The 26975-nt window shown below is 48.2% G+C and overlaps 1 protein-coding gene across 1 annotated transcript; it reads left to right on the top strand.

The window, feature by feature from the left end:
- Positions 1-5740: 5740 nt before the first annotated feature.
- On the top strand, positions 5741-18445 carry ATP6V0C (ATPase H+ transporting V0 subunit c). Its single transcript, XM_026100450.2, has 3 exons — positions 5741-6189; positions 16118-16301; positions 17615-18445. Exons 1-3 carry the CDS (start codon positions 6114-6116, stop codon positions 17817-17819), a joined length of 465 nt encoding a protein of 154 aa, XP_025956235.1. The 5' UTR covers positions 5741-6113; the 3' UTR covers positions 17820-18445.
- The last annotated feature ends 8530 nt before the right edge of the window (positions 18446-26975 follow it).

The raw sequence follows: 26975 nt of genomic DNA, 5'->3' as shown, positions 1-26975 counted from the left end.
TGGTCTTCTGCAGCGACTGAGCCTGGACTTCCCCCGGGGTGGTCTGGCTTCGCTGGCTGCCAAACCGGCCCCTCTCCTGCCTGGAAGACTCAAGGTGTGAGCTGCTCACACATTCCCCCTGCTCAGGTAGGGTTTGGGGTATTTTCTTAGCTGTCTCCCTGTTTCCGGATACCCTGGAGAGCCCCTGAAAAGGAACGATCTCAGTAGCTGCCTCCTTTTGCAGCCAGGCCAGGCGCCCCGAGAAAGGGGCGAGGAGGCATCGGCGCCGGGGGGATCGCGAAAGCCGCTGGGCAAGGTCCAGCGAGGCGGTGCCGGTGCGGCACCCTCCGCCGGGCTCTCGCCTCAGCCCGCTCCCTGCTCACGGCTCTCGGATGGCCTGGGAGGCAGGAGGCACCGGCCCAGGGCAGAGCGCGGCCTTTCCCTCGGCCCCTCGGGCCCAGCACGGCCCCACAGCGGGCGTTCGGGGAGCTTGTGCTGCTGCAGGGACGGGAGGAGGCCTTCAGGCCCAGGCCCAGCAGCAAGACCCCGAACTTCCTTCCCAGCTTGCAGGAACCGAAGCCAGGGGGGTTGCGGTTGCCTCGGGGCTGTCAGTCCCCTGCAGAGCTTCCAACCCCAACAGCCGATTTCAACCACGTCTGGCAGAGAAGTAGAAGCCACAAAACATTCGAGTCGTGCACGCTTTACGGAGAGGCTCCTGCGCGTGACCAAGAGCTGCAGCAGTGAACTTCATCCTGAGCAGACATCGGAGAATCCACACGGCTCCTCCCCGCACACCCGGGGGGAACCCGGGGCCAGTTCTGCTGCGCAGGGGACGACGGGGTTTGCGTGCTGGTGCCCTGCCCTCTCGCAGCGCCGAGGGAGCAGGCCTTCCTCCGAGCTGCGGGACGGCACCTTTGCTCCCGCCTGCGCGCCCGGCTCCCGGCACAGCGGGCTCCTCGGTGCGTTGCCGCCCGCCCGGGCGCGCTTGCAGGGCGGGTGAGGCACATGAAGAGGAACCAGTCTGACCTGTGGTGGGCACGGACCGGCTTTGGGAGAAAACGCGAATAGCCGGTGTAGAAGTGGCGCATCCTGCCCCGGGGAAGCCCCGCTCCTTCTGGCATGGCCCTGGGGCCCGTCGCCCCACGCGGCTCTTCTCCCCACCAAACCTGCACCTTTGCAGCTGAGAGGACAGCGAGGCTTCCTTGGTGAGGAAAGGTGCCAGAAGAATAGAGCGGAAAGATGTCCAAAACGTGGGGGTTGTCTTTCTAGGGGAGACCTGCCCAGCGTAAGGGCTATCGTGAGAGGGGCTGTCGTGGTCCCCTGGCACGAGGCCCTGGCCAACCCGTCGCAACTCATCCACCCTCATTCCCGTAGCCCAGGGAGGCCCCAGAAAGAGCAGGTCTTCCCTGCACCCCCGCCTGAAGGGACCCGATGGGCAAAGGGCGAGAGGACAAGAGGGCGCAGAGCAGCACCTTGGCTCGCGCGGGCCGGCAGCGGCAGCGCAGTGGGGCGGCATCTCCCTCCTCCCGACCGGCTGCGCTGTCCCTCAGCCACCGTCTCCTGCCCCCAGCCCTGCTTCCCACCACCAGGCTCTCCAGCCGCACACGCCTAGTCCGGGTGTGCAGGGACAAACCGGTGAGCCCTGCAAGAGGAAAACCACTGTGCTTCCAGGCCGCCCAGCACGTCCTCCCTCACTCTTTCCTGACCCACACTGTCGCCGTTTGGGGCTGTTTAACTATCCGCGAGGGGAGAGATCTCCAGCAGCCTGGGCTGGCGCTGGCCTTGGGACGTTGAAGTGCAGCTGGAGAACGGGTCAGATCCCCCGGCCTCGGCGTTGCATCCCTGGGACGGCGGTGGCGGCTGCCCTGGGCGAGGAAGCTCAGCCCTGCCCTTTCCAGTTCCCGCTTTGTGTGCGGTGCTGCCGCTCAGGCAGGAACTATCCAGGCCTGCCGCTGCCTGCGGCTGAAGCTTGGAGGAAAGTGGGAGCAAAAATAGTTCACCCTTTGCTCAGATTTATTACCGAGGTCAAAGCCGCTCTGTACCTAGCACAGTACCAAGCAAAACGATGTGTGCTGAGGGGCTTACAGTCCACAGATATCCCTCCAACAAAGAGGAGAGGGATGGAACGAGAGCAGCTATTTTTATTAGTGCATTCATTGGCAAACCATTTCCAGATCTTGTCAAGGCTTTCAGGTATTTTTTTTTTCTGACCTGAACAGTCAGAATCACAAAAAGCTTCATAAACAAAAAAATTCCAAGGAAAAAGGCAGCTTGTATCTATAAAACCATTGTGAATTCATTTAATCATGACAAAAACCTTGCATTTGCATTTCAGCTACATTTCATTGATTTAGTATCGTTAGTTTAACTGCTTTACAGAAAAAATAAACAAATTCAAATACAAAAGTTTAAATTTCTACAGGACACTGGAGAAAACTTGGGTTGAAATATTTTGTCAAAAAGCATTGCTGAAAGTGTAAAAACTTTGGTAGGCAAGTGTGACCCAGCCAGGAGTGTGACTGTGGCCTGGGATTTCACCGAATTTTGCTGACGCTGGGGCCCTGGAGCTGCCCCTCTGGTGCCGTTAGTGCCTCCCCGCAGTGCAGAGGGGGACTGAGATCACGGCGACCCGGCTGCCGAGCACGCGCTGAACTCCAGGCCGGCGCTTGTGCCCCTTCGGATTTAAGCCGCGACTGAGGAACAACACAGGGGCCAGGGAGGCTGCTGGGCACCCTCACCTCTCCGAGCAGACTTCTCGAAAAGGGAACAAGGAGTGAAGCAAAGGCTCCTGGAGAAGCAGTTCCCCTTCACGGCAACATCTGGAGGTCACACCTGGAGGCTGCTTGTGTGTCACCACCCGAGAACTGGAACGGAGAAACTCCAGCCTAGAGGAACACCCCGCTTCCACGGGACCCTCTCGTTCCTTCCATGCAACTCTGGGAGATGAGAAAAGGCATTTGGGGCACATCCTCTTTGCGATTTGATATACCAACCTTATTTAATGCCAGCCCAAGCCTTTGGCATCCCAAAACTGCAAGCACTGGTTTAGACTGGTATAGAAGGAGCCCTGCAAGCAGCCAAGCTGGGACGGGTGAGCCATCCACCACAGCCTGCTCCTGGTCAGGAAGGGTTGGTGCCCATCCAAAACCACGTGTCCCCTTGCTCCGGGAACATGCTCACGCCCTCATCGTGTGCCGGGACACGGCAGGGGCTTCGTTTGCTGATTAGCACCATTTGTCGGGCGTGTTGGGAGCGATCGTGCTGTGACACTGGGTGCCGGTTGCTGCAGGGCAGCTGCCAGCCAGCCCGCAGCCAGCACGGGACGGCAGCGAGGGACCGAGCAGGAGCGTCACCAGCCCCTGGCCTGCGAGCGGGCAGGGGGAGCTTGACCCAAGCACACAGCTCACCAGGAATGGCTTAGGGCTGGTGGCAAAGGCAGTGCAATCTGCTGCTGGGTGGGAAGAAGAAAAGGCCACGTTATGGCATAGGGATAGCCAGACTTGTTGTGTCGGGTGGTGCCCGGACACCCTTCTCATCAGAGGTGGTGAGAGCTGCTCCCGGGGGCTGGTTCCTCGGGAGCTAGAACAGTCCTCTGCCCTCCACCTTCTTCCTGCACCTCCTTTTCAATCCTTTTTTTTTTTTTTTTGGCAAAACCTTTACATTATTGATGCCCAATCTCATAGAGCATCAATGCTGACCAGCAGACTTCTCCAGGTCCCCCCCACTCCTCTGTCTCCTGCTCGGCTCCCGACAGCAGCAGGGGCTGCCGATGACCTGAGAGCAGCATGGGAAGATCTCGGTGGCAACAGATGCCCCTGAGTCACAGGCAAAAGGGCATCCTATGGGCCCCCCAAAACATACCCTGCTTCCTTGAGTCCCTTGAGCTTCCTTGAGACTCAAAATACTGCTACCGATGTCACCCCAGTCCACAGCTATCTGCAGACCTTTGAACCCCTCTGCAGGCTCCCTATGGACGTTGAAGAGGTCTTCACCACCCTGCTTTCCCCTCCTCAACAGCTGTTGTCCTTCTTTGGGTTGACACTGTGTCCTTTGCTGTCAAGCCAACCATCTACACACCATGGAGTACCCTCAGCTGCCTCATTCTTCATCCAGCCCTGGGCTGGAAAACCTGTGTTGGGTGATGCTTTAAGTCGCCCCCTTCCCCTCTTTCCAGTCTGCCCTCTGCGACCAGCCCCTGCAAGTCCTGCGGGAGACGGATAAGCAACGACGGCCAGCCCCTGGCATGGGGGAGAGCTCATTTTATTGATAAATCCCTGTCAGACAGTTGGGAAACACGGAGCTGGGCACAAGGCCAGCCACAGAAGCGACCTCACTGTATTGCGGTCCTCCCGTCCCTGCTGGGGAGGCTGCTTCTGCTCCCCTGCCCTGACGTCCCAGCTAACGCGGTGTCCCCCAGAGAACCCCTCACTCCAGCTTTCGGAGGGACGCACCGCTTCGTCTTGGAGCCTGCCAGCAGCGGGGCCGGCCAAACCCCAAGCGGTCGTCAAGCTTGGCTGGCGCAGACCTGGAGGCAAAGAGCAGGATGAGGCCCCAGTGAGAGACCTTGGGGCAGGCATGGCCTCCGCAGCGCCGGCGCCGGCGAACCGGGCTGCTGGAAATTCTCCTTAATAACAGCAACCACCACGGCAGCAATGCTTGCAACGGCGTGCCAGGGAACTACACACACCCGGGGGCAGCGTTGGTCCCCAGTAAACACCCGCGCGAGCACCGCGGCTCGCCACCGCCGGAGGTCCTGAGCTGCCTGTTACCGGCCCCAGGGAGCTACCGGCAAAGGGGGATTTTCCGCCCCACCAGAAGTCAGGGAAGGCGCAAAGAAGCCTTTCAGTTCTGGTCTCATCTGCCCTGGCAGGTCTGCCAGGGTTGAGGTGCCCACAGAGGCGGACGGCCCTGGGTTAATTACGAGGCGGGATATTTCAGGGCATCACAGGATCAGCAGGATTTGCAGCAGCAGGAAAAAAAGCCTGTCGAACTGTGAAGAAATGCCCCCAAAGCAGAAATGATGCCACGCTGAAATGTTTCAGCGTCACGGCAAATGCACAGACAGGTTATCCCGTGCACCCCGCCGCGGGGCCGCCGGCACCCGGGACATGCGCAGGGGACATGGCACACGGCACGGGGACATGGCACAGGGCGCACAGGACATGGTGCGGGGGACATGGGACACGGCACAAAGGACATGGTGCAGAGCACATGGGACATGGCACAGGGGACATGGGACACGGGACATGGCACAGGGGACATGGCGCAGAGCACACAGGGCAGGGGACACGGCACAGGGGACATGGGACATGGCACAGGGGTCACGGCGCAGCGCACGGGGGTCCGGACCCTGCCCCCCGCGGCCCCGCCCCCGCCCCGCCGGGCAGCTCGGCGGCGCCGGGAGGCGGGGCCACCGCCGATGCGGGGCGTGGCCGCGCCGTGACCACACCCCTTATGCTAATGACCGCTGAATCACGCTCTGACGGCCGACGCTACCGCCATCTCGGAGGCAGGCGACTGAACCACCTCAGCGAGGGGGGGGGAGGAGGCCAGCGTGGCTGAGCGCTGCGCGCGCAGCACTGGGCATACGCCAGGCGGGAACCTGCTCGGTTCACCACGGGGAATAACATTCTTTGTGGGGGTGGGTAATTGTGGGTGCGGGCGGGGGGGGCGTTGGGCTCTCCCCCCCACCAGCTGGCCGTGCGTGGTAGCGCCCCAGAGGGAGGGACGGGAGGGCCGCCGGGCGGGGGCGGGGAGGGTCACGTGACCGCTCGGCCGCCGCCATTTTGTGTTGCGGCGGCTGGCTATTTAGAGCGCAGCGCCCGGGCTGGTAGCTCAGTTCAGCCGGGAGCGAGTTCCAGCAGTGCCTCCCCCTGCTTGCGGCCGGCCCCCCTGCCCAGTCCCGGCCTCCACCCTATCTCCCTCTCCTCCCTCCCCCTTTCCCACCTCGGCTTCCGCCATTTTGTCGCCGAGCCCTGCCTGAGGAGGAGCCGGAGCCCCGAGGCAGGCGGCGGCGGCTCTGCCCTTCCCCTCCTTTTTTCGTTTTTTTGTATTCGCCGCTTCCTCCAGCTGCGCGTGGCACAGAGCCCCCGTCCCCTCTTCCCCCCACCCCCTCAGCCCAGCACCTCACAGCCATGTCGTCGAGCAGCACCCCCGAGTACGCCTCCTTCTTCGCCGTGATGGGCGCTTCAGCTGCCATGGTCTTCAGCGGTGAGAAACCCTCCCCACCCGCGCGGCGTCCCGGGGGGCGGCCGGGGACGGAATGGCTGCCGCGGCGAGCCTGGCCCCGGGCGGGGAAGCCATGCCCCGGCCTCATCGCCGCTGGCGGCAGTTGCCCCCCGCACCCCGCCCGGCATTCCAGCCTCGGAGCTCGCTGCCGGGGGAGGGAGGTGGTCGGGCGCAGGGGTGAGCGGGCAGAGTCCGGGTTTCTACACTGCGTTAGCGCGGAGGGAGGGAGAGGCTTGTCCCTTGAAGGGCTTTTTGGGGGGGAGGGAGGGAGGGAGGGATTCCCCTTCGCTTCCTCCCCCCTAGCTAAGGGAGCTGGGGTGACAGCTGCCGGGGGCTCTGGAGGTGGGGGTGCTGGGGAAGGAATTGCCCAGAAAGGCTTTCTCGATGGCCGGCCTGGATGCGGGTGTCTTCCCTGTCAGAGCGTGGGGGGCGGAGGGGTAGGAGCGGTCCCACCTCCTTGGCAGAAGGTGCCTGCGGGCGAGGCTGGGGCTTCCTCTGGGGTCGTGCGCCTGCAGGGGGGCGCTGGGCCTCTCCTGCGGGGGGCAATGCGGGGCTCCTCCTGCAGCCGCCTCCCGGGGCGTTGCTCTCCCCGAGCGTGTCCGAGAGACCGGTGACCCGGCACCCCCCGGCCTAGCGCTCGGTCTGCGGGGGCGAGGCTGCGGCTGAGGCTGCCTGCCATCCCCCGAGCCGGCTGCATCCAGCCTTCCCGCCCCCTCCGCCGGGCGCCGCGGCTCTCGGAAGCCGCCGGAGGCAGCCGCCGGTGCGCGGCGCGGAGGGGCGCGGGGTGACGTCACCGCGGAGCGTGTCAGCCGGCGGAGGGGGCCCCGCCGGTCACGTGACTGCGGCGGCGGCCCGCGGCCGGCCCGGAGCGTGGCCGTCGCAGGGGCCCTTCAGCGGCCGTGAAAGAGCCTGCAGTGGCGATGGGGGCTGCTCCGCCGGCTAGATAGCTGCACCCTCCCTGTGAAAGGATCACCGTCTTCAGGGAAGGAACGCCTCTCCCTGGAGACTGAAGGCGGCTTTCAAGGAAAAAGGGCCAAGCTGGTACAGTGTGGTCAGTGGTCTCCCTGTTGCCCTTCAGATAACGTGGGCTTATTAACACTGAATTAGCCATGCTTTTAGATCTAGCTTGTCAGATACTAGATGGCCATCCTCAGTGTCAAAAATTCAGTATAACCTAAAGCCCTAGTCCTTGCTCTCATAATGTATGTCTTATGCATGTGTTGTGATGAGTTCTGATATCTGCTATTGTGGGTGACCTTCAGGGGTTTCCTCAGTGCTTTCACTTAGCTATTTTGGTGGTAAGTCTGTGCTAGTCTTCCATAAGATTGTCACACAGTCCTTCCAGTTTCTGCAAGAAGATACAGTTGATCTGATTCTGCGCTCTTTGAGCTGGGTGTAGCTCTTTCCCCACTGTAAATAGGGCAGCAGCTTTTTTCTCTAAACATGAATGCCTTTACTCCTCAGGTATGCAAGACCACTTTCTAGTAGGATTGAAACTTAAATATGCCAGTTCATTTTAGGAGTGAAACTAGCTTTAGAGGGCTTAATGTCATTAAAAGGAACAGATATGCTTCTGACCATTTCTTTAAATGGAAGAGATATGCTTCTGACCATTTCTTTAAATGGAAGCTGCACCAAATATCAAAAAAGGTGAAACTCTTCCCTGGCAGCAATTCATCTGCATCTTAACTCATTGTGTAGTCAAACTTGGAGTGAATTGGGTTGTCCTGCAGTATCCCTCTCTCTACAGAAGAATGTTTATGTAGATATTCATAAATCCTGTTGTACACTAGAAAGACCATCATATGACCCCTAGTCTAAGACTCTTGTAGCCTGAGTAAACCCTGTACTAAATGTTACTGTTTCTGCTGAGCATTTAGTGTTGCTTCATGGAGCACAGTGTACTGACCTGTAGTTCTGATTCTAAACAGTGACTTGGGAAGGCTTTACTTTTTTTAAATACAGGTATTACAGTAAGTAGGAAGAGTTCAAGTCCTTTAAAAAGAGAAAAATTAGCCCATGTATTTGCGGGCATGCACATACACTGACCTGTTGTCTTTACATCTGCTACCTAGTTTAAGTCTCAATTAAGGAACCAAAACACTCAAGTTCTGAAGCGGCTGTACCTCAAGTTGCATATGGCTGTTAACATGCTGGGCCTCTCTGATTATGTGGAAGTAGCCTCTGAGGTGGTAGCTAGGTCTCTGATGGTAGACTTGTGGGAGCTTGCTTGCTTAGTATTTCAGATTGAACTGTATAAATTATATGGTAGATTAAAAACACTGTCTGAGGGGAAACTGTCTAGCCTTGCTGGCATTGGCAAAATTGGCTGTCTAGCTGTTTCACGCCAGGTATGTTCATGGCTTCCACCTTAGGATGGAAAGGCCTGATTTGCTGTATTTACTCTTGCTTAGTTTGTGCCAATTGGTGGGATGCACGCATTTTGTGCTGAGTGCGATTAGTGGCCTACTGTCTTGGAGTTCAAGCAATATCTCATGCTGGACAAGTAAGGAGTTTCTTGAAAATGGTATGTCAGGAACATTGTAGAAGTTGCCTTAATCTGCAGAACTATTGACTTACCAGCCACTTGGCCAGTTATGATAAAGGAGGAATAGGCTAAGACCTAGTTATATTTTGGGGAAATGAAAAGAAGCTGGTTTGGCAGATCCTTGCCTTTTGCAATATCAGTGATTAAGGTCTTAAATACTGAGCTTTCTCAAGGAAATTGTTCTTCAGTTATCTGTGCAAAACTGAACTTGGGAGCAAAAGAACAGAATTGTATGGCCTTCTAGATGCTTTTTTTTGATGTTTAAGTCTTGCTCTATGAAAGCCTCACAGTAAGGGATGTAACATTGAGTCAGCATTTTAGTAAGAATTCAAAGCATTATTTGGCACCTCTAAAGTAGAACTGAAGTGTTTCCTAGAAACTGTAGGTCTCACATTGTGTCGTGGGATTGCAAATTAAATGAGGAGGTGTTGAATTGGGTAACTCAATGAGTGCTTATATGCTGTATTGATGGAGACTTGGTAACATATCACTGTTGGTACGTGACTGGTTCTTGATGTGGAATCTTGGTGACATGATCATAATGCTAGTAGATCTGATCCATCAAGTTAGATTCTTAGGGCCCTAACACATATGATGAGGAGTACAGTCACCTGACCAAATCTAAATAGGTACAGATATTGCTAATTCAAAATTAGTTCAGTAGCATTCTAGCATTCAGAATTAAGAAACTACTTGTCTAATGAAATATCTCAAAAGACTTTTAAGGCAGCACTGCAGAGGTGTCAATATAGGATCAGCCAACACTTGCAGTGCCATACAGCTTTCCTAATTGAGATGCAGCACTACAGCATGTTCTGATGTTAACTGAACCTTAATTGTTAAAGCAAACTGATCTAGAATCAAGGAGCTTAGAAGTCAGCCTGGATAAGCAGTGTAAAACTACCTAAAAATGTCCTAGATCAGTGTTAATTAGTGCAGTAATCATGTCTGACTCATGCTGTATCTAAAGATCAGATTCTTGTGGAGCTTGTATTTCAGAGACCTGTTTCTAGTAAACATGTTCAAGTTCTATACTGTCCAGGCTAGTCTGATGTGAAAACAAGCAACTTTATGCAGTTCTGTTTGGTGTTTGAACTTTATTTGCTGATAGTAAACAGATAGCAAAACTTGTTCTGGTCAGCTAGTACTGATGGCAGCTAGAAAGACTACAGCAGGCTCCTGTGACCTTGGCTCTCTTCACTAAATGAGTAAGCAGGTTTGATTACAGCCTGTTCTGATGGCTAAGGTTCCTTTATTTCCTATATGTAAAACATGCGGCTGGCTCAGTGTCAGATGCTGTTGAGTGATCAAATTATACAAGTGTTTCCATGTGACTTCTGTGTGCCAGAAGTGGAAAAGCATGGTATTGGGCAAAGCTGTCTGATTTGGTGCTTGCTGATTCTTCTCATAGAAAAGCATGGTGTCTCGGGCTTACCCTGCTGTTGCCTTCACACTGTTATATAGAGTTTCAGACATGCATTGGGTGCAGGACGCATGACATTCAGTGCTTTTGATACTGCTACAGTATCGAGCATCTGGAAGATCTCTAATGAAGAGAACTCTAGCCAACAGCCTTTAAGACTAGTTCTTCTCATTGTTGCTGCAGAGCTAATAAAATAATGCTTTTTAGTGTCAACTAGGGCCACAGATATTGTAGCAGCTGGTTAGCTGTTAATTGACCTCCATGGTGAACTTGCTGGCTCAGAACATCTAGCTTGATGCAGCTGACTGAATCCTGCACAATCTGATTCTGGAATATATCATTTCCATAAACAACTTACACAGTTGAAGGCAAATTATGCCTATGCTTCCTGAAATGTTGTTGTTTCTTGGGTCTCCTTCAGGGGAAGGGGGGCTGCTGACTTCTCAGGAAAGACCTATAGACCTCATCTGAAGAGAAGCCTGCATATTCCTTAGCTGTAACTTGGAGGGGGGGAAAAAATGAAGTTGCAGAGTAAAGTGCAACTTAAGATGCCTTTTTCTGTTCCAGAATCACTAGAGAATACTTCAAAGGCAGTGTGATATGAGCAAAAATAGTTGCACAGGAAAACTTGATGTATCAAACTTGGAACTGCCAAACTCTGAAGTAGAGAGACTAGTATGAACCATCTTTTAGGGCAAGCAGATAAAATATTGGATTAGAGACAAAAGTACTGTAACAGAAGTAAGCCAGGTAAGCAGCATTTCTAAAGCTTAGATAAATTAAGGGAAGACATCTAAATAAGGGCATCCTTTCCACTCAGTAAATATCAGTGCTTGGAACATCTGAAATCCAGATTCAGCATCAAAATAAATAGACGGTCTCAACCACTGGCTCTGCAAAACCTGGCTGAAGCAGACAGTTATGCTGCTGCTTGTACTGTGGCTGACTTCCAGGTATGCCTAGTAGGACTCCTGTCTCTTGCTGTGAAGTCACTGTGGACTACATAGTTTGCAGGTACTAACCGTTACGCTGGGAACATTCAGGGCAGCAGCAAAGATGAACACCAGCTGCCTCAGGACCTTTAAACATATGTGCTTTTTTTTCTTCTTCCTAAGACTAGTCTATTTTATCTGCCCGGAGCCTGACTGGCTTCAACCAGTGGTTGCAAGCCTAAAAAACAGTCTTCAGTCTGATCAAACTAATCAGTGATACTTGAGACACATGGTTTCACAGAAGTGTATGCTTCCACCTGCTTAGCTGCCATCACAAAATGAGGCATAACCTGTTGAGCTTGCTGTACTTCCTTCAGAAAGTGAAACTTGTGAGTACAAGGCCACAAGCCAGGCTAGTCTGACCGCACAAGCGAGTCCATTGGATGTGCTGCCAGATGACTTTGGCTTTCCTGTGCTTCAGAAATGAGGCCTCTTGTGTGCAAATGACTTCTGCTAGTGGTGTAGGCTCTTTTTAGGCCAACTGGATGAAAATGGCTCCTGCAACAGGTTGAAATAACTGCTCTGCTAGTCAGCATCTGGAATGCAGTGGTCCACCCAGTATGAGAAATGGGTCACCTTTAAGACTGCAGGGCAGTTTGTATGATAAAGGAAGATGAACAGCAAGCTAATGGGCTTAACTTGCATGTTCCTGAACCTGTATGCCTTGATGCTGGCCTAAGAGCAAGCCTGTACTCTGATATAATGTGCAGTCCTTAACACATTTTGCACACAGCATCTGAAGCCAACGCTTTTGCAAACTAGAGTACCTGTAAGTCAGTGGTTTTGAGCTGCTTGAACAGCTAACTAATAAATCCTACATTTTCAGACCACCACTTGTACAGCACAGCCATGAGGAACTGGCAGACTTTCAGTTCTCGCATTCACTGAACAAGAGTAAATTGCCTGTGTTAGCCTTGCTGACTAATTTTGTTGTGCTGTAACCTGAAAGTGCTGGGCTTGCCTGAAATCTCCACACCCTCTGAAGTTAGGGACAGTATATTCTTATTCTTCCTTAGTCCTACAAAAGGTGACTCACTAAAGAACTTTCTGTAGAGTCTTATATGCCTTGCAGTTATCTGTTTACTCTCAACAGTTACCAGTGGGGGGCTAGTTAAAGTCTTCAGTGTGACTTGAATTTGCACAGGCTCCAGATATTCCACTGACGTGGCTACTTTTATATGGTGATGTACCTGTACACAGCAAGAGGGTTTTATGAGTTATCCATGTGGGTTCTTACTGTAATCTGAGGTATAGCTGTGTTCATGTTAAATTTGTTGGCAGGACGGTCTCTAGACTGTCTGTGGGAAGAAGCCTGTTTCCCTCAAAATGCCCAAGTTTTGGCATGGCAAAGCAAGAAATGTACTTGAGCTGGATACAACTTTTATCAGAGTTCTCCAACAGTTCAAGAACAAAGCCTAGCAGATCTTCAGGTGAATTGGTGCCTGCTGTTTGGTTCAAGGAAAGTCTGCTTCTTACTGTGTGGGGCAGCCTGTTTGATACTGGATTAATTAAAGCTCCAGATGCGAGTCCTCATCCAAGACAGTGTTTCAGACTTCTGCTATGATAGTAACCCATGATATGTCAATGGAAAGCTTGGCTTTTAGTACTAACTCATTTGCTAATGTAAGGAAATACTGCTTGTTAGTGTTCTGGAAATCTCTCCTTTCTCATTGCCTCTGTTTCTCACCACAGTTTTCACAGTAGGTTTTCCACATAGCAATCACTTGCTCTAAAAGGACTGTATGCTGCTGGAGTGTGCATGATAGGCTCTGAACCTCTGATATTCTTAGACTAAGCATGTGTGGATGTATTGCAACAGCTGAGGCTGTAGGAAGTTGTATCTATGCAAATATTTCTTTGACTTGAAGGCTATGGATAATGTAGTCACTGTCCAGCAGCTGCAGTCTTGATGTGTAACAATGATAAATATGACTCGTGTTCCATTTTTCAGTCTTCCATATGCATCTCTTCAAACCTTATTCACTGAGAAGGTTTCAGAAGCCATATCCTCATCTTCTAACTCAGATATCCTAAATGTAGGATATATGAAGTACTGTGCCTCAAACATTCACAGCTGTCAAGAGGTGTAAGTCAAGGGGTACATGACAATTGACTGGAGTGCTAAGTGACCCACAGCTGAAGAGCCATGACATTTGATGGCTGTGTCCTGGCAGGAGATGGATATAGGCTCTGCCACCTGGAATGTAGTATTGCCAAAGGTGCAGGGAGCATTTTTCAGTTTAGTGAAGTGTAACAGAACCAGCTGTCCTGTAGGGGATGCAGCTACAGGAGACTCCAATGTAAGCCTGCTGATCAGGATGCTGATATATGGCTTCATTGGGACAGATGTGCCAAGCCCTACTGAGGCTGTACTTACAGGGCCTGTGACTTCCCCCTTCTCCCCTTACCCCTGGTAGTATAATAGCTCTTCACACCTTAAAGTTGTAGATAGCTCTGACAACTAGCTGTCACAGAGTCTGTGTAGACTAAAAATTTATCTAGATAGCTTAACAAATCAAGGTAAAGTATTTTGGCTGTGCCCTAGATTAGATCAACTGAGAGTTCATAAACTTGCTCTGATCTTCCCTTCCCCAAAAGCTTAAGTAGACTGGCTTTCTGTAAGCAGTATTACAAAATCAGCTTCTGTAATTCATCACCATGTTAACTGCAGCATGTTTAAGTAACTCCAGGCTTGGAGGAACTACCGACTGATCTAGCCTTAAACAGTGAACTTCCTTTCCCTCACAAGCCTCTGCTTTCCTGCAGAGGATTGCAAAAGATTCCAGACAAAAGAAATGGCTTCTGTGAAATGCTCTGGCCAGTCTAGAAGTAGGTGGTCTGAATCTTGATTCCACATGCTTAGTGTCTCTGAAGGATGCTTCAACCAGAGGAGAAAGCTCCTAATTCAAGTTAGATGTGGGGTAACTTCTATCTTCCTAGACCTCCCAAGGGATAGGCATTTCACTACTGCCACTGGTTTTACTGGGTTAAGACTGTACACTGGTTTCCAGGCTCATAGCTTAAATCTCCAGGTGAAATCTGTTTCCTGCTGTTGGTTCTGACTTCTTAGTAAACTAGACCATTAATAGATGTAAAGAGTTATTCAGTGTGGTTTAGAACTGAGGCTTTCCTGTCTCAGTGGTGATCAGGATTTTGACTGGAAGAGAACCAGACTGCAGGAGGTTCCAGAGCTGTGCTAATACAGAAGCAATCTGTAGCTGATTGAGACTTTCCCTTCAGGCTAATATAACTAAACTTCCTTCTAACAGTGAGTCTTGTTAGTGCCATGCTGTTACCTTTATTAATCTTCTGAAGATTTAGTGCAAAGCCAGGAGGACTACTGCTTGGTTCTCGACTGCTTCAGAGTAGACTCTCAAGTAGATGCTGAATGCAAAGTGGGAAACCATATATCATAAACCCCATGAATACCTTCCAGCAACTTTTCTGGGCAAGCTGCACCATTCCACACTCGGATACTAGTGGAGCAGGAGGAAGAGGAACAGGAAATCCTCACTATGGAACAAGCAACTCTCCATTTTAGAAGGGAATGTAGAAACTTGTTTTTTAAAAACAGGTTGAACAAACTCAAGTATAACATCTCTGAACACTAAAGTGATTTGAAATCCTCAGTTTTGGCTACTTCTCAATAGCCTTTTAGAGCAGGCAAGAGCACAGTTTCATGCTAGTTAAACAGGACTGTCATCTTTGAATATCAGCCTGATGGTGTCTGAAAAGGAGGTTCCCCTTCCAAATAGCTGGGTTAGGCTGTCTCAAGTAATTAACCCTGGAGGGCTGCTAAACTGCATATTATCTCTTCAGTGGTGATGAGTGCAGTCCCAAGTTTCAGCTCACCCAGCTGGGGAATGTCCAGTTACAGGGCTCTTAACTTCAGGATAAGTTTGAAAGGACAGTGGGTCTTTCCAAGTACCTCAGAATCAAAGCATGAAGCATCCATTGAAGCTTTTGAAACTAATTAAAGCTTTCAAGGCAGAAGATACTTGTGGGATGGGATTATAGGTCTCTCAAATCCAGCAGCTCTCACTTAGGCTTGTTACCTCTGTGTTGTAGTTTGCAAACCAGGCTTTGTATTTGTGGCTTAGTCTCTGCATGCTTAGGTGATGCATCTGGGTAGGTGATCCTATACTTCAGTGAACTTTAGGAGCAAGGTGGTTGTAGTCCTCTAATCTACAAGCTATACCCTTAACTCTGGTTCCAGTAGTTGGATTATCAAGTGTTTGAACTTGAATCCTTCGCAAGTAGGGATATTGGCTAAACAGTGTCCTTTCACCAAGGAAGGAGGTGCAGCAGTAGTATGCACATTCACTGCTATCTCAGTGTGTTTGATACAGCTGAAACTGTATTTCACCTCAGTCCAAACCATGGGCCAGGTAGGCTTTGAAAGACTTGTGAAGGATGCTGATGGGAGACAACTTGTTAAGCACAGGCGCATTCAAGAACTTGCCCAAGTGGCTTAAAGTTCAGTGACTGTAAGAAATTTGGCTTTCAGTCATGTTACATCCTGCTGCAGTAGCAAGGCATATCCTGCTGCATTTCGTCCATAATTCAGCTGAACAGAGCCTCTCCAGTGTGGGCTTCCCAAGAGCATGAACTCTGAAGTAACAAGGTCAAGGATGCTAAGCCTTTGTCCCTATACAGGGAATGGATCTCTGTGCTGGAGCACGTTCCCTGACATGAAGCTAACTGGGTTGGAGAAAGTGTTCTATGACAGATACCGGAACAGCACCCTCTTAGTCTCAATCTAGAGCTAGGGACAAGTCACTTCCCATCCTTCAGGAGAGTATTCCTGGCAGTCAAATCAAGTAGTCAAGTGATCATGTTAGACTTGCACAATTCCTCCCTGTGCTGACTCAGCAGTTCTAATACTGCAGTCTAATGAAAGAGATGGTGTTTGGGGACATGTTTAACATGATGATTTTTCTCTTCCAGCCTTGGGAGCTGCTTATGGAACAGCAAAGAGTGGCACAGGTATTGCAGCCATGTCCGTCATGAGGCCTGAGCTGATCATGAAGTCAATCATCCCTGTTGTCATGGCAGGTATTATAGCAATCTATGGCCTGGTAGTGGCAGTCCTCATTGCCAATGCCCTCTCATCTACTATCACGCTATTCAAGTAAGTTTGTGCTACACTTACTGGTTTTGTCCAAGTCTGTCTTAATTGCTGTTTTGTTGTTTCCAAATGGGTGGGTGTCACCTAGATGAGACCACAAGCAAGACTGGCAATGCAGTTCAGTGTAAATGCTAAATGATCCTAACCAGGCTCCAGAGTTGGACTGGGTTTCAACTGTCCTGCCTAATGCCTTAGCTTCAGTGGTAGGGATGCTGACTAGTTTACTATATTAGCTAACAAATCAGACATCCCATTGCTAGAGGTAGTGACTAGGTTATAATTTGGAAGAAACAGTGTTCAGACAGAACTAGGATAGGAAGCCAAGGTTGTTTCATGGAGCCGTATTCTAGACCTGGAATATACAGGTCTTTCAAGGAGTTAGTCAGACTGTCTAAATAGCTCAGCTGTTGCCTGGGAGATGCATGTGAATAATTAATATTGTTCACTTCTTTACATGCTGGTAAGCCAATCCTCAAGCTATACATGGTGCTTCTACACCTGCTACAGTCTGAAACTTAATCTACCTTTGGCTTTTGAGAATAGTTGGAACAAGCTTGAGCCTTGTCAGAATAACACAAGGCCTCTGAGATGTCCAGCAGAATAGACACCTGTGTCATGGTGGAAGCCATAGCTCATGAGCCTTATGTTTGGCCTAATCATATTCAGCCTTGATCTGAGAAACAGCAGGTGCAAATGTTCTTTCTTGGTTACCAGATGGTCAAATACTGGCAGGAACTGCTCCTCAGGTACCCCAGTTTGGAAAACCAAACCATTCACTGACCAACATGAGCATGTCAGGTTCATGTGCAACTTTCCTGTGTTGCAGTGCAAGAGAATTATCCAGCTGTGCTATGATATAATAAAGTTGCTAAAGGTAGGAAACAAGCAGCTGTTAATAGGCTAGACAGCACAGTGGGATAGGTGTTACTGCAAATGGCTGGAATAAGTACTGCTCTGGCAGCATGCTAAGCCTGGCACTGACCAAAGCAGCTACAGGCAGGCCAGGTGGTTGTGCAAACTTGTAGGCCCAATAACCAAGCTGAGTTTATATGGCATACCTGAACATCAGCTGATCAAGATCTTGCATAACTCCTGATGCTAGAAGTATGTGCTTCTTGAGACATCTTGCTGTATTACTTAATGGGATATGCTCTACTTAAGAGTATGGAAGCTGTTGCTGCAGGAAGGAGGTTCCCTTTAAATGTTGTTAATCCTTAAATTCACTTTGGGCAGAGCAAAGAACTGACTAGTCCGAAGTTAAAGGGTTGGGTTTCCTGTTGCTTGCCACTGAAACTTTTCTCATCTCTGTCCTACAGGAGCTTTCTTCAGCTGGGTGCTGGCTTGAGTGTGGGCCTCAGTGGTCTGGCTGCTGGCTTTGCCATTGGCATTGTGGGTGATGCAGGTGTACGGGGAACAGCACAGCAGCCCCGGTTATTTGTGGGCATGATCCTGATTTTGATCTTCGCTGAAGTTTTGGGTCTCTATGGCCTCATTGTTGCCCTTATCCTCTCTACAAAGTAAATGTCACAGTATGATGTAAAGAGATATAACAAATCCACATTTAAAAAAAAGCTCCAGAATGAAAATGGTTTCTCCAATGTGTACAGTTGTCCCAATTTGGTAGTTGATCTCTTGTAAATGCGCAATGTATGTTAGTGACTTGTCCTGTGTGTACTTCAATACTAAATTGGATGGGCTGCTCCAAGCCTGCTGCATGGCTTGGGGTGGCCTGTGTGCAATTTTCCACCCATTTGCTGTTAGTACTTTATGTATAAATATGAACTAGACGTGTAATTTTTTCTCTTCACTGGATGTTTGTTTATAAAAGACTTGACATGTTCATACATCTATGGAGCAAGGATTTTCAATTTCCCATGCTATATATATTAATCTTATATATAGGTAGATTATTACACTGTGGGGTCAGTTGTAAGTGCAGAGAATTCCTTGGATGTAATTTTGATTCTAAAGATTGCTGTAGTGTCCTGGTATTGGATTATGAGAATTGTTTGTGTTATATTACAGCAATTGTCAGAAACACTCCTGTGTTTCCAGTAGTAAAAGCGTATGCTCCGGCATCAAAGTCGTGCACCCAGTGTTGGGTTACAAAGTTATACAATGTTTCCAAATAAAACTTCCTCACTACATTGCTGTAACAGACTCCTGTGGCTTAATTTAATGCATTCGACAGGTCTCTTGCTGCTCCCTTAGGAAGGGGGAAAGGTTCCCTTAAGGGGAGGCAAATTCTTGAAGTAACTGAGCACTGAGTAGAAGAAGAATCCCGTGTTTCAGTTAAAGGCTAAAGTGATCTCTCTTCTGGGCAAAGAACAATAGTGCTTCCAACTGCTGCCTGCAAGGAACGGTCACAGGGACTGATAGCAGTGCTACTGATGCTCAGATACAGCCTGACAAAGCTGTATCTCTTCACTGTGTCACATGCTAATTCCATGTAGTAGGCTGTGCAGAGTGCTCTGATCAGACATGAGGTCATGGAGCAAGGATGCAGGCTTCAGCATGCAACAAGGAATAGAAGCTGCCAGAGGTCCTTTGGGAAGCTTATCCTTCTGCTTGCTGTGCAAAAAACTTAGCTGGTTGGAAAGCTACAGTGTTAGCAACGATTACCTCTAAAGTGCCTGAATAGCAGTCTCTTCAGTGAAGATAAGGTCACTCAACACATCTTTTACCTAATCAATGTGTAAGTTAAGAAAATTCCAACTGAGAAGTTCTGCTGTTACAGCTAAATAAAGCTGAAGCAACCTTCTCTTGGACATAAATGTCACAAAGTAAAGCTGGAGCTGGTAGAGCAAATACATGTCAAGAACCCTGCATGTGGAATTTGTTCCAAACTAGCTTTGGGAAGCTGTCACGATGTATATCACCATCATGCAATTTGGAGAACAAGTGAAGCATTTTTTGTTCAAGCTGAAATTTGACTGTTATACTGGACAGCTGGTACTTGTGATGCCTTGGTGATCAAGTTAAGCTGAGGAATCTGGAGTGATCTGTCACAGCCCTTCTGTTGTCAGCCTTTTTGACAGCATAGGTGTGGCAGTGGTGTGATAGATGTATTGTATCAGTACACTTAATGTATATACCTGTGCAGAAAGTGGGTCAAATAATACCTTGTAAAGAACTGTGGCCCAAAGCACTGGGAATGTAACTGAAGTAATAACAGCTGCAGCATCAACCTGGCAGAAGCATATGCACCTTCCAGGTAGCTGGTCTCCAGACTAGGGATTGTTCAGTAGATTGTTATATGAGCAAATAGTCTTGCTAGCATGAGTTCTTATCACAACTTCCATGAAGGTGTAGTTTTATCAATTAGTTCATTCTGTTTTCTAAAAGCTGATCTGCCTGAATTCATTTAACAGGCTGTCAGCTGTTTGGCTTTGCAGTGAGGGTACCCTCCTGATCTTATGTTTTGGAATGACTTCAGAGCACTCAGCAGTGGTGATGGTAGTGCTCTGGGTATACAGGGGCATAAGCTGATATATGGAAAATGCTGGATGTCTGCTGAAGCATCAGATGGGGCAGAGAACAGCTTCTCTAAAGCTTGCTGATTCAAATCATTTTGATCTTTCTTGAGCAAAAAGTAGCAGAGTCTCAACCTCTAAGCTATATTTAACCTGGTGGTCATAAACATTTCTGAAAACTATAGTGTAATTCTCTCAGTAACGTTTGCAACAAGTGTCTTCCCACAACTGTTGCAAAGCTTGCAGCCAGGATGGGTCAATTAGAATTTCAGGCTCTTTCCTGAAAGCATACTATGTGTAATTCCATTTTGCAGATCTGGTCAGAAGGATTGCATTTTGACTGTGTAGCAGGATAGGAGGAGGTCTGCCTGGAGTTGTAAATGTCTTTGTAAGATCTGTTTTTACACTCTTTAGGGGGAGTCTACTGTCAGCCTTGGTTTCAGCCAATTTAGAAGAATGTGGGCAAATTGCATTTAAGAGAGTAACTAAATGCTAATGGTAACTCTCTCCAGAATAAAAAAAAGGCAATTTAAAGGCAGGTGTCTGTAGGACCTCTAAGATCACATTGTGGCTTGGTGACATCTTACAGAAAGGTGGCAGTTACTAGGCTCAGGTTCATGACAGATACTTACATAACCAAATGCAGGCAAAATCCCATCACCAAGCATTTTGTTTCGTGCCTTAGAATGTGAAACCTTTCTCATTATTGTATAAGCCCACACAAGCATAAAACAAAAGCTGTGGTAAGCATGCATAGGGAGAGGATTGCAGTGAGAACCAGCAAAGGAGTTAAGAGTAAAATTAACAGTCTGAGTGTGTTGCCTTGGCCATACATTTGCCCTGGCGGTCACGCTCTAGATCCTCACTGATGACTCCCAGGTGAAAACTTGCATTTCAAGTCCTTTGTTGATGCTGTTTTGTCAGCAGATTTCTCAAGTGATTCAGGGCATTAGGAAAATTATGGATCTTTCAGTCCCTTTCCTTCATTTACTGCCAGCAACGTGCTGGCTGAGTGCAGTCCCTGCCGGGGGCGGCAAGATGCTCATTGCAAACATTGCTAGGAGAGAATTATACTATAGTTTCCTTAAATGTTTATGATCACTGGGTAAGCACAGTTGACTTTATACTTGGTTTGGAAGAGGAGAATAGGCAGCCCCAGACCATGAAAGAACAGGCTCTTGAGTGCCTGATTCAAAAGAGGTGGTGTCTACTGGCACATAAATAGTTCTCTCTGGTGTGGCAGATTGCGTGTCTGTGATTGTGCACTGCAGAGTGAGTCAGCCCTGCAGAGAATGGAGCAGGATGGCTCTGCAGCAGCAGCAGAGGATACATGTCCATTAGCAGTCAGTTCAGGCTAGGTAAGGTCAGGAGATGCCTGCTGTCAGATGCTGTGTGCATAGACAATGCCTTCACAGAGCTTGCTGACCTTTCTCCTGTTTAAATCTTTCATGCTAGCTTTCGCCCCCCCCCCCCCCAAAGGCTGCAGCTCTTTGTTTTGGAGGAAGGGGTTTACTGCTCTGTTGGAGAAGCACATCCTTGAAGTTTGGTCAGTGACTGCTTTCTAGGACTGCTTTAGTAAATTCAAATACTTCTTTAAATGAACTGCAATAAGGTAACTCCTGTTCAGAGAAACGCCTATTCCTCTCCCATAGGTACCAAGGGAACCCTGTGGTTGATGCATTACTGGAAATGGGGAGTGAACATCACTGACCAGAAAAGTGTAACTTGGTGAGAAAAGCCCAGCAGCTGGGGTGAAAGAAGGAACAAGCCAAGCAGTAAGAAAGAGCTGCAGAAAGCTGTATGAATGAGGAGAACGCTGGACTTGAGGTTCAAGATCTGGGTCCAGTTTCCAGCATTATTCCAGTTCCCTTGTGTGATGTCGAACAGACTCTCTGTTGCAGTTCTACACTGTGATGAAGTGGAGGTGATAATCTTTTGTCAGAGATCTAGTTTTAATTATTCATGCAGCACACAGCTTTGCTCTGAGTAGAAGCCTGTGGCTGTTTCTGTAATACAAGTAGTTTTTGCCCTAGAAGATAGCAGAAAGGAGTCAGAATGCTACAGGAGATGTGTCCAGCAGCCGGGCACAGAGAGTGTTTAGGTCTCAGCAAGAAATCTGTCCTCACTCCCATCAGTATAGGAACCTGGGAAAACCTTGGCTTTATGCTGGCTTTTAAAGTTGTTAGATGACCTGCTTTTATGGTCTTGCTGTCTGTAGAAGTAACCAGGTGATAATGTGCATGTTCATTTTCTACATCAATCAGCCTGCTCAGCGACCCAGTCCAGAGCCAGCTTTTTATGGGCATTGAGGCAAGTCTCTATAGGATGCTGAGCTGTTCAGTGGCATTACGGATTTTCCCCCTTCTCCCGTGAGAATGAGTCTTCTGATGTGAGGTGGATTTTGCACCCAACTTGTGCACTGAGGGAATGGGAGTGTCTGTCAGTGTTTTATGATAGGTTAATTCATGAGATTTTGGTAAGAACTTACTTCAAGAGTACTGCCCTGGTAAAGATGAGTTGCATCTTTTCAGAATTTCTTACTTCAGAATCAGGATTTCATCAGCCCCAGCAAACCATAGAATTTGTGCTAACGGATGGAAGGATTTCATCATGTTCATTACAGATCTGCTAATCCCATATGGACTCCTAGCTAGGGGGACAAGTGATTATTGGGCTGATAGGGTCAAACTTAAGGTTGTTTGAGAAATTTTAGCCTTGAATTTCTAGTATGAGACTTTTTTTCTTTTACTTTAACCTTCACCTTAACTGTTTTAAATTACTGTGATGTCCTAAGATGAAAAATCAACTAAATGTACTTTAAAAATCTTCATGATTTATCTTTTGAGAGTTTCCAGTTTGGGAGAAACTCAGCAAAGGAAAATTGGGTGACCACACCCCCATGTGGAGTTACTTCTATTTCAATCAGAATATAGTTTGGGTAGTAGCTGAGTCCTTTGTGTTTGTGATCTGTTGGAATAGTCTGGTTGGGTGAGGTCTCTAAAATTCCTTAACATTTGTGAATAGTAGGATTTTATCTGTGATTGTTTAGGGATTGTTTTTCCTTGGGAGATCTGGTTTACAGAAAAGCATAGTAACCTGGAAAAGTAAATACGCTTTGGGGGAATAAAAACCTCATGAAGAGAAATTAATCCCGAAAGCTAAGCAATTGTTTTCAACTACAGTGCAACAGCAGATATAATGAAAACAACTCTCTCTGTCAATAAACCTCGCTTCCCTCACAGTCTAACCATGAGGATGTTGATTTTATAGCCTTTTACAGTTTCTGTCTTACCTTGCCATAGAAAACCTCACTGTTCACAGGTGAGAATTACCTGCATCTTTGACACACAGGGACCTACAACTTGTACTCTTAGTTTACCTCTTTCAGCTCTACAGGTATTAACCATCTCTTTCACTTGATATAATAAATACAGAGCAAGTCTTCCCAGTGCCACTTACCCTGGAACATGATTTTTTTCTGTTTCAGAGTCAAAGGACTGCATTCTCAAAAGCATCTCTGTTTTTGTTACTATCACGCACTGACAAATGCTGTTATCTTTCTCTACAAGCCATGCTACATTTAAGTTCCTTAAACAATCACAGCTTTGCTACTCATGTCTCTGAATTTCTGTCAGATTAGTTTCTGTATCAAAGCTTCAAAACCAAAGCATCCAGAAACAACCCCCCCACCCATAACCACCCCCCCACACAGACCTTACAGTATGTTAGGACCAGAACTATCCTAGGGACCAAACTGTAGGGTCCTGAATGCCTCCCACAAGACCGTGAGCATTGACAGTTCTCACTGACTCCCATGAAAGTAGCAGGAGGCCAGAATGAGGCCTTGGAAAAAAACGTGACTCAGGTTAGCCATCTTTCTTTTGCTGAGGGAATGAGATGCACTCACCACATGCTGAAGACCTGTCACCTCTCCATTTACTGAAGGTTTGCTGGTGGCTGTTTCACTGGCCCTGGTCCCTTATTAGCACTTTGAACCATCTTGTTTATGCTGTTAAATCTATTCTTTGCTCCTGTGCCACTTGCTGAGAGAAAGGGGTGACCTCAAGTGGCAGAGAGTGATAATGACCACCAACATCTAAATTGCCTTTGTTTAGGTCAGGTAAGTTGAGGTGAAATCTTAGGAAATCACTAATATTCCCAGGACTGGCAGTGTGTTTCCAGCTCATTGATGTAAACAATATCCCTGGCTGCTGTGTGCATTAGGGCAGTTTCTTAGACTTCTTTGTGAATGTACATGAAAAGTTAGAAGCCAAGGCTTTTTCTTCACAAGCATTTCTTTTGGCAGCAATGGTAGCCTAAGCCCTCCCTCCTCTGGCCACCTATATCTTCTTTCACAGCTATAGCACACACTGCTCTGTTTCTCCCAATGTGTTGGTACAACTATCAGGCAGCCAGGCAGTAAATCTGATTTGGGAATTGAGCCAGGTTAAAAATAACTAGACCTGAAGAAAAAATATCTGCTAAAGAAAATGCATGTGAAACTTCAGCTTGAGATTCCCTCAGCCTTTTACCAGGGCAGTAGGAGAAAGAGTGTGCAGTTACTGGTGACACAAGACAGAGTTCATTTCAAACTGAGAAATAAAGGCAGAACATCCGAAGGGGTAAGTACGTAAGCAGGACAGATAGACGACTTAAAGTTAGTCTGGGTGACATACCTACAGCTTTGATGAAGCAAATTGCAATATATTTCATCTCAGCACAGGCTGTTTTGTTTTTTCTCAGCAGCATGGAGGGAGGCTTAGGCTGTTTTCCGTGTTCTGATTCAGTGACTCATTTTCTGGCTTACATCTTCTTAAAGATCTTGCATCCCTTTGTCACCAAAGGGTCAGCAAATCTATGTCAACAGAGTGGACCTTGTGGCAGAATATTCTTAAGCAGTGGATGTTACTATTCTTAAGCAGTCAGTATTTGCATTTACCTGGATGTCTCTTCCACTGCCAAGAGAAGTTACTGTCACAAGTCTGTCAGTGCTGCATATACCTTTTGACATCTGAGTTCACTTTAGCAGCTTGGAAGGGTACTTTCAGTCCTGAGAGAATCATTTGGTCAAATAAGCAGGCTTGAGATATATTTTTAGGATTTATTTTCTCATTCTACTTTTGGTGCCTTTGTTTCTTCAGCTTTGCCTGTACTAAAGCCACAAATCATTCCCACTGATGTGCAGCTGAATGCCCCTGGACATGGATAATTTTGGCTACAATAAGTAAAACCTGCCTGAAGCCATTCTTAGCCTCAAATTCCCAAAACAATGCTGTGCATGGTTTTCCTGGGCGAAATTAAAATCATTCCCAGCTATCTGTTTCAGTGACCTTTACTGGTAACCCTACTGACAGTAAGATGTAGCTTACGTAGTGTGGGCAATCATTGACATCATGGAATGATAAGTACAGCATAAAACCTCATCTAAATTCAATTGCTGGCCAGGCAGGGATGTTATGTTCATGCACAATTGCGTTCCCCATCATTTATCTTTTCCAGTGTGATTCATCAGGGGAGCTCACATCATCACCTGCCTAGACACAGCCCTTGACTCTCTGCAATACTGTGGGGCATTGAATTAGATACACATGAGAGTGAGAATGGAGACTCTTTGTTGCAGCAAACAGCTATCCCTCTGAAGCAAAGAGGATAGAAAGCAAAAGGAAGTGTATGTAAGGAGATATTTAGCACTAAATATTTGGACTGTTAAGGACACTGGCTTTGATTTGAACAAAATGTAGTACTTGCCTTTAAAGCTTAGGCATTTTGGAGATCTATTCCCTTTCTGGCCACAGAGATTGCAGACATCAAAAGGAGCATTGGTAGCATCAGATCCCCTGGAGAGCAAAGGCAGGAGGGCTAGCTGTTAGAGCACAGAGCGAGCACTGTGTGTTCGCGTCCACGCTGCTGCTGACTTGTCAAGTGACCTTAGGGAGCCTACAGCAATGCTGTTAGCTTAAAAATAACATTAAAAAGAAGTAATGGCTTACCTGCCCAGGTTACAGGTAATTCTTTTTTCCTGAACCTGAGCTTCAAAAAGGACTGATGAAGTGAGGGGTTCCACCATCTTGACTTTGACTGAGCCAATAAACAGTTTGAATTTTATTTTGTCAGTGTAATTGTTTTGGCGTAGGGTTGTGCCCAGCCAGCTTTCCAAGCAGGTACACAATTTGCAACACTTTCTCTACTAGCTCTCTGGGGCAAGAAGCAACTTGTACATCTAGCACACCTGGGTCTAGCCATTCAAGAAGTAAATAATCATGAGCCCGATAAAGCAAGGCCTACAGTGTTGCTTCCTTGCATGCTGAATGTAATCCATTGGCACCACAAGGTATGCACTGCATGCTGTGGGCAGACCCTGGAGAATCCCATGCATCTGCAACACCAGTTCCTCCAAGCAGCGTCCTTATCCCCCAGAGAGGCTTCTGTCCACCATGGACATTCAAGCCAAAGTTATTCATAAATACACAGACTTAAAAGCCATTAGGAACCACTAATTCATCTCATCTGACCTCTCAGGCCTTTGAACTTTGCCTGAGAAAAAGTTATACTCAAGTATAGCATTTCTTCCACAAAGGCATTCAGCTCTGACTCAAAGACGTCAAACATTGGAGGTATATGCCAACCACTGGCTCAGCAGCACTGAGGGATATAGCACCGAAACCCATCAGCTGATGGATGACATGACTTTTCAGCTAGTGATTACATTACAATAGCTGCATCATGGCTCACTGAGTGCTGCAGGATCTTCGGCTGGATGTTGCCGGGTACCGCTAAGGTAGTGATTTTGTAAGGGCAAAATTCTTCAGTGATGATTCTTTAGACTATCCCTGCACTGAGAGGCGCCTATCTGCAATTAGCGTAAACACAACAGAAAAAGGATCTGCCCTAAACATTTCTAATCTGAGCATAAGGCAAGCGACAGCAGGAGGTGTGTGTTGAATGGCAAGAACAAGGTAACAAGATGTTTGGTACAAAAACTGACATCTGCAGTGGCCAGTGCACTGAGATGTGTGTATGCTACGACTCCTCCTTTGCTCTTTTCTGCAGCTCATTTGAGCTCACTGAATTTGGGATTTCCCTGGGTAAGACGAGCTCCCTCAGGAACCGAGTCCCTTCCCAATGGCACTTAGCAGACCCTTCCAAGAGCGTTTCACAAACTATTATATACTGCAGTGCAACACCGGCATTTGCTGCTGCCAAC

This window comes from Dromaius novaehollandiae, chromosome 14 (genome assembly GCF_036370855.1).
Source record: "Dromaius novaehollandiae isolate bDroNov1 chromosome 14, bDroNov1.hap1, whole genome shotgun sequence".
Classification (NCBI taxonomy): domain Eukaryota; kingdom Metazoa; phylum Chordata; class Aves; order Casuariiformes; family Dromaiidae; genus Dromaius; species Dromaius novaehollandiae.
This window is presented reverse-complemented; position numbering and strand designations above follow the sequence as displayed.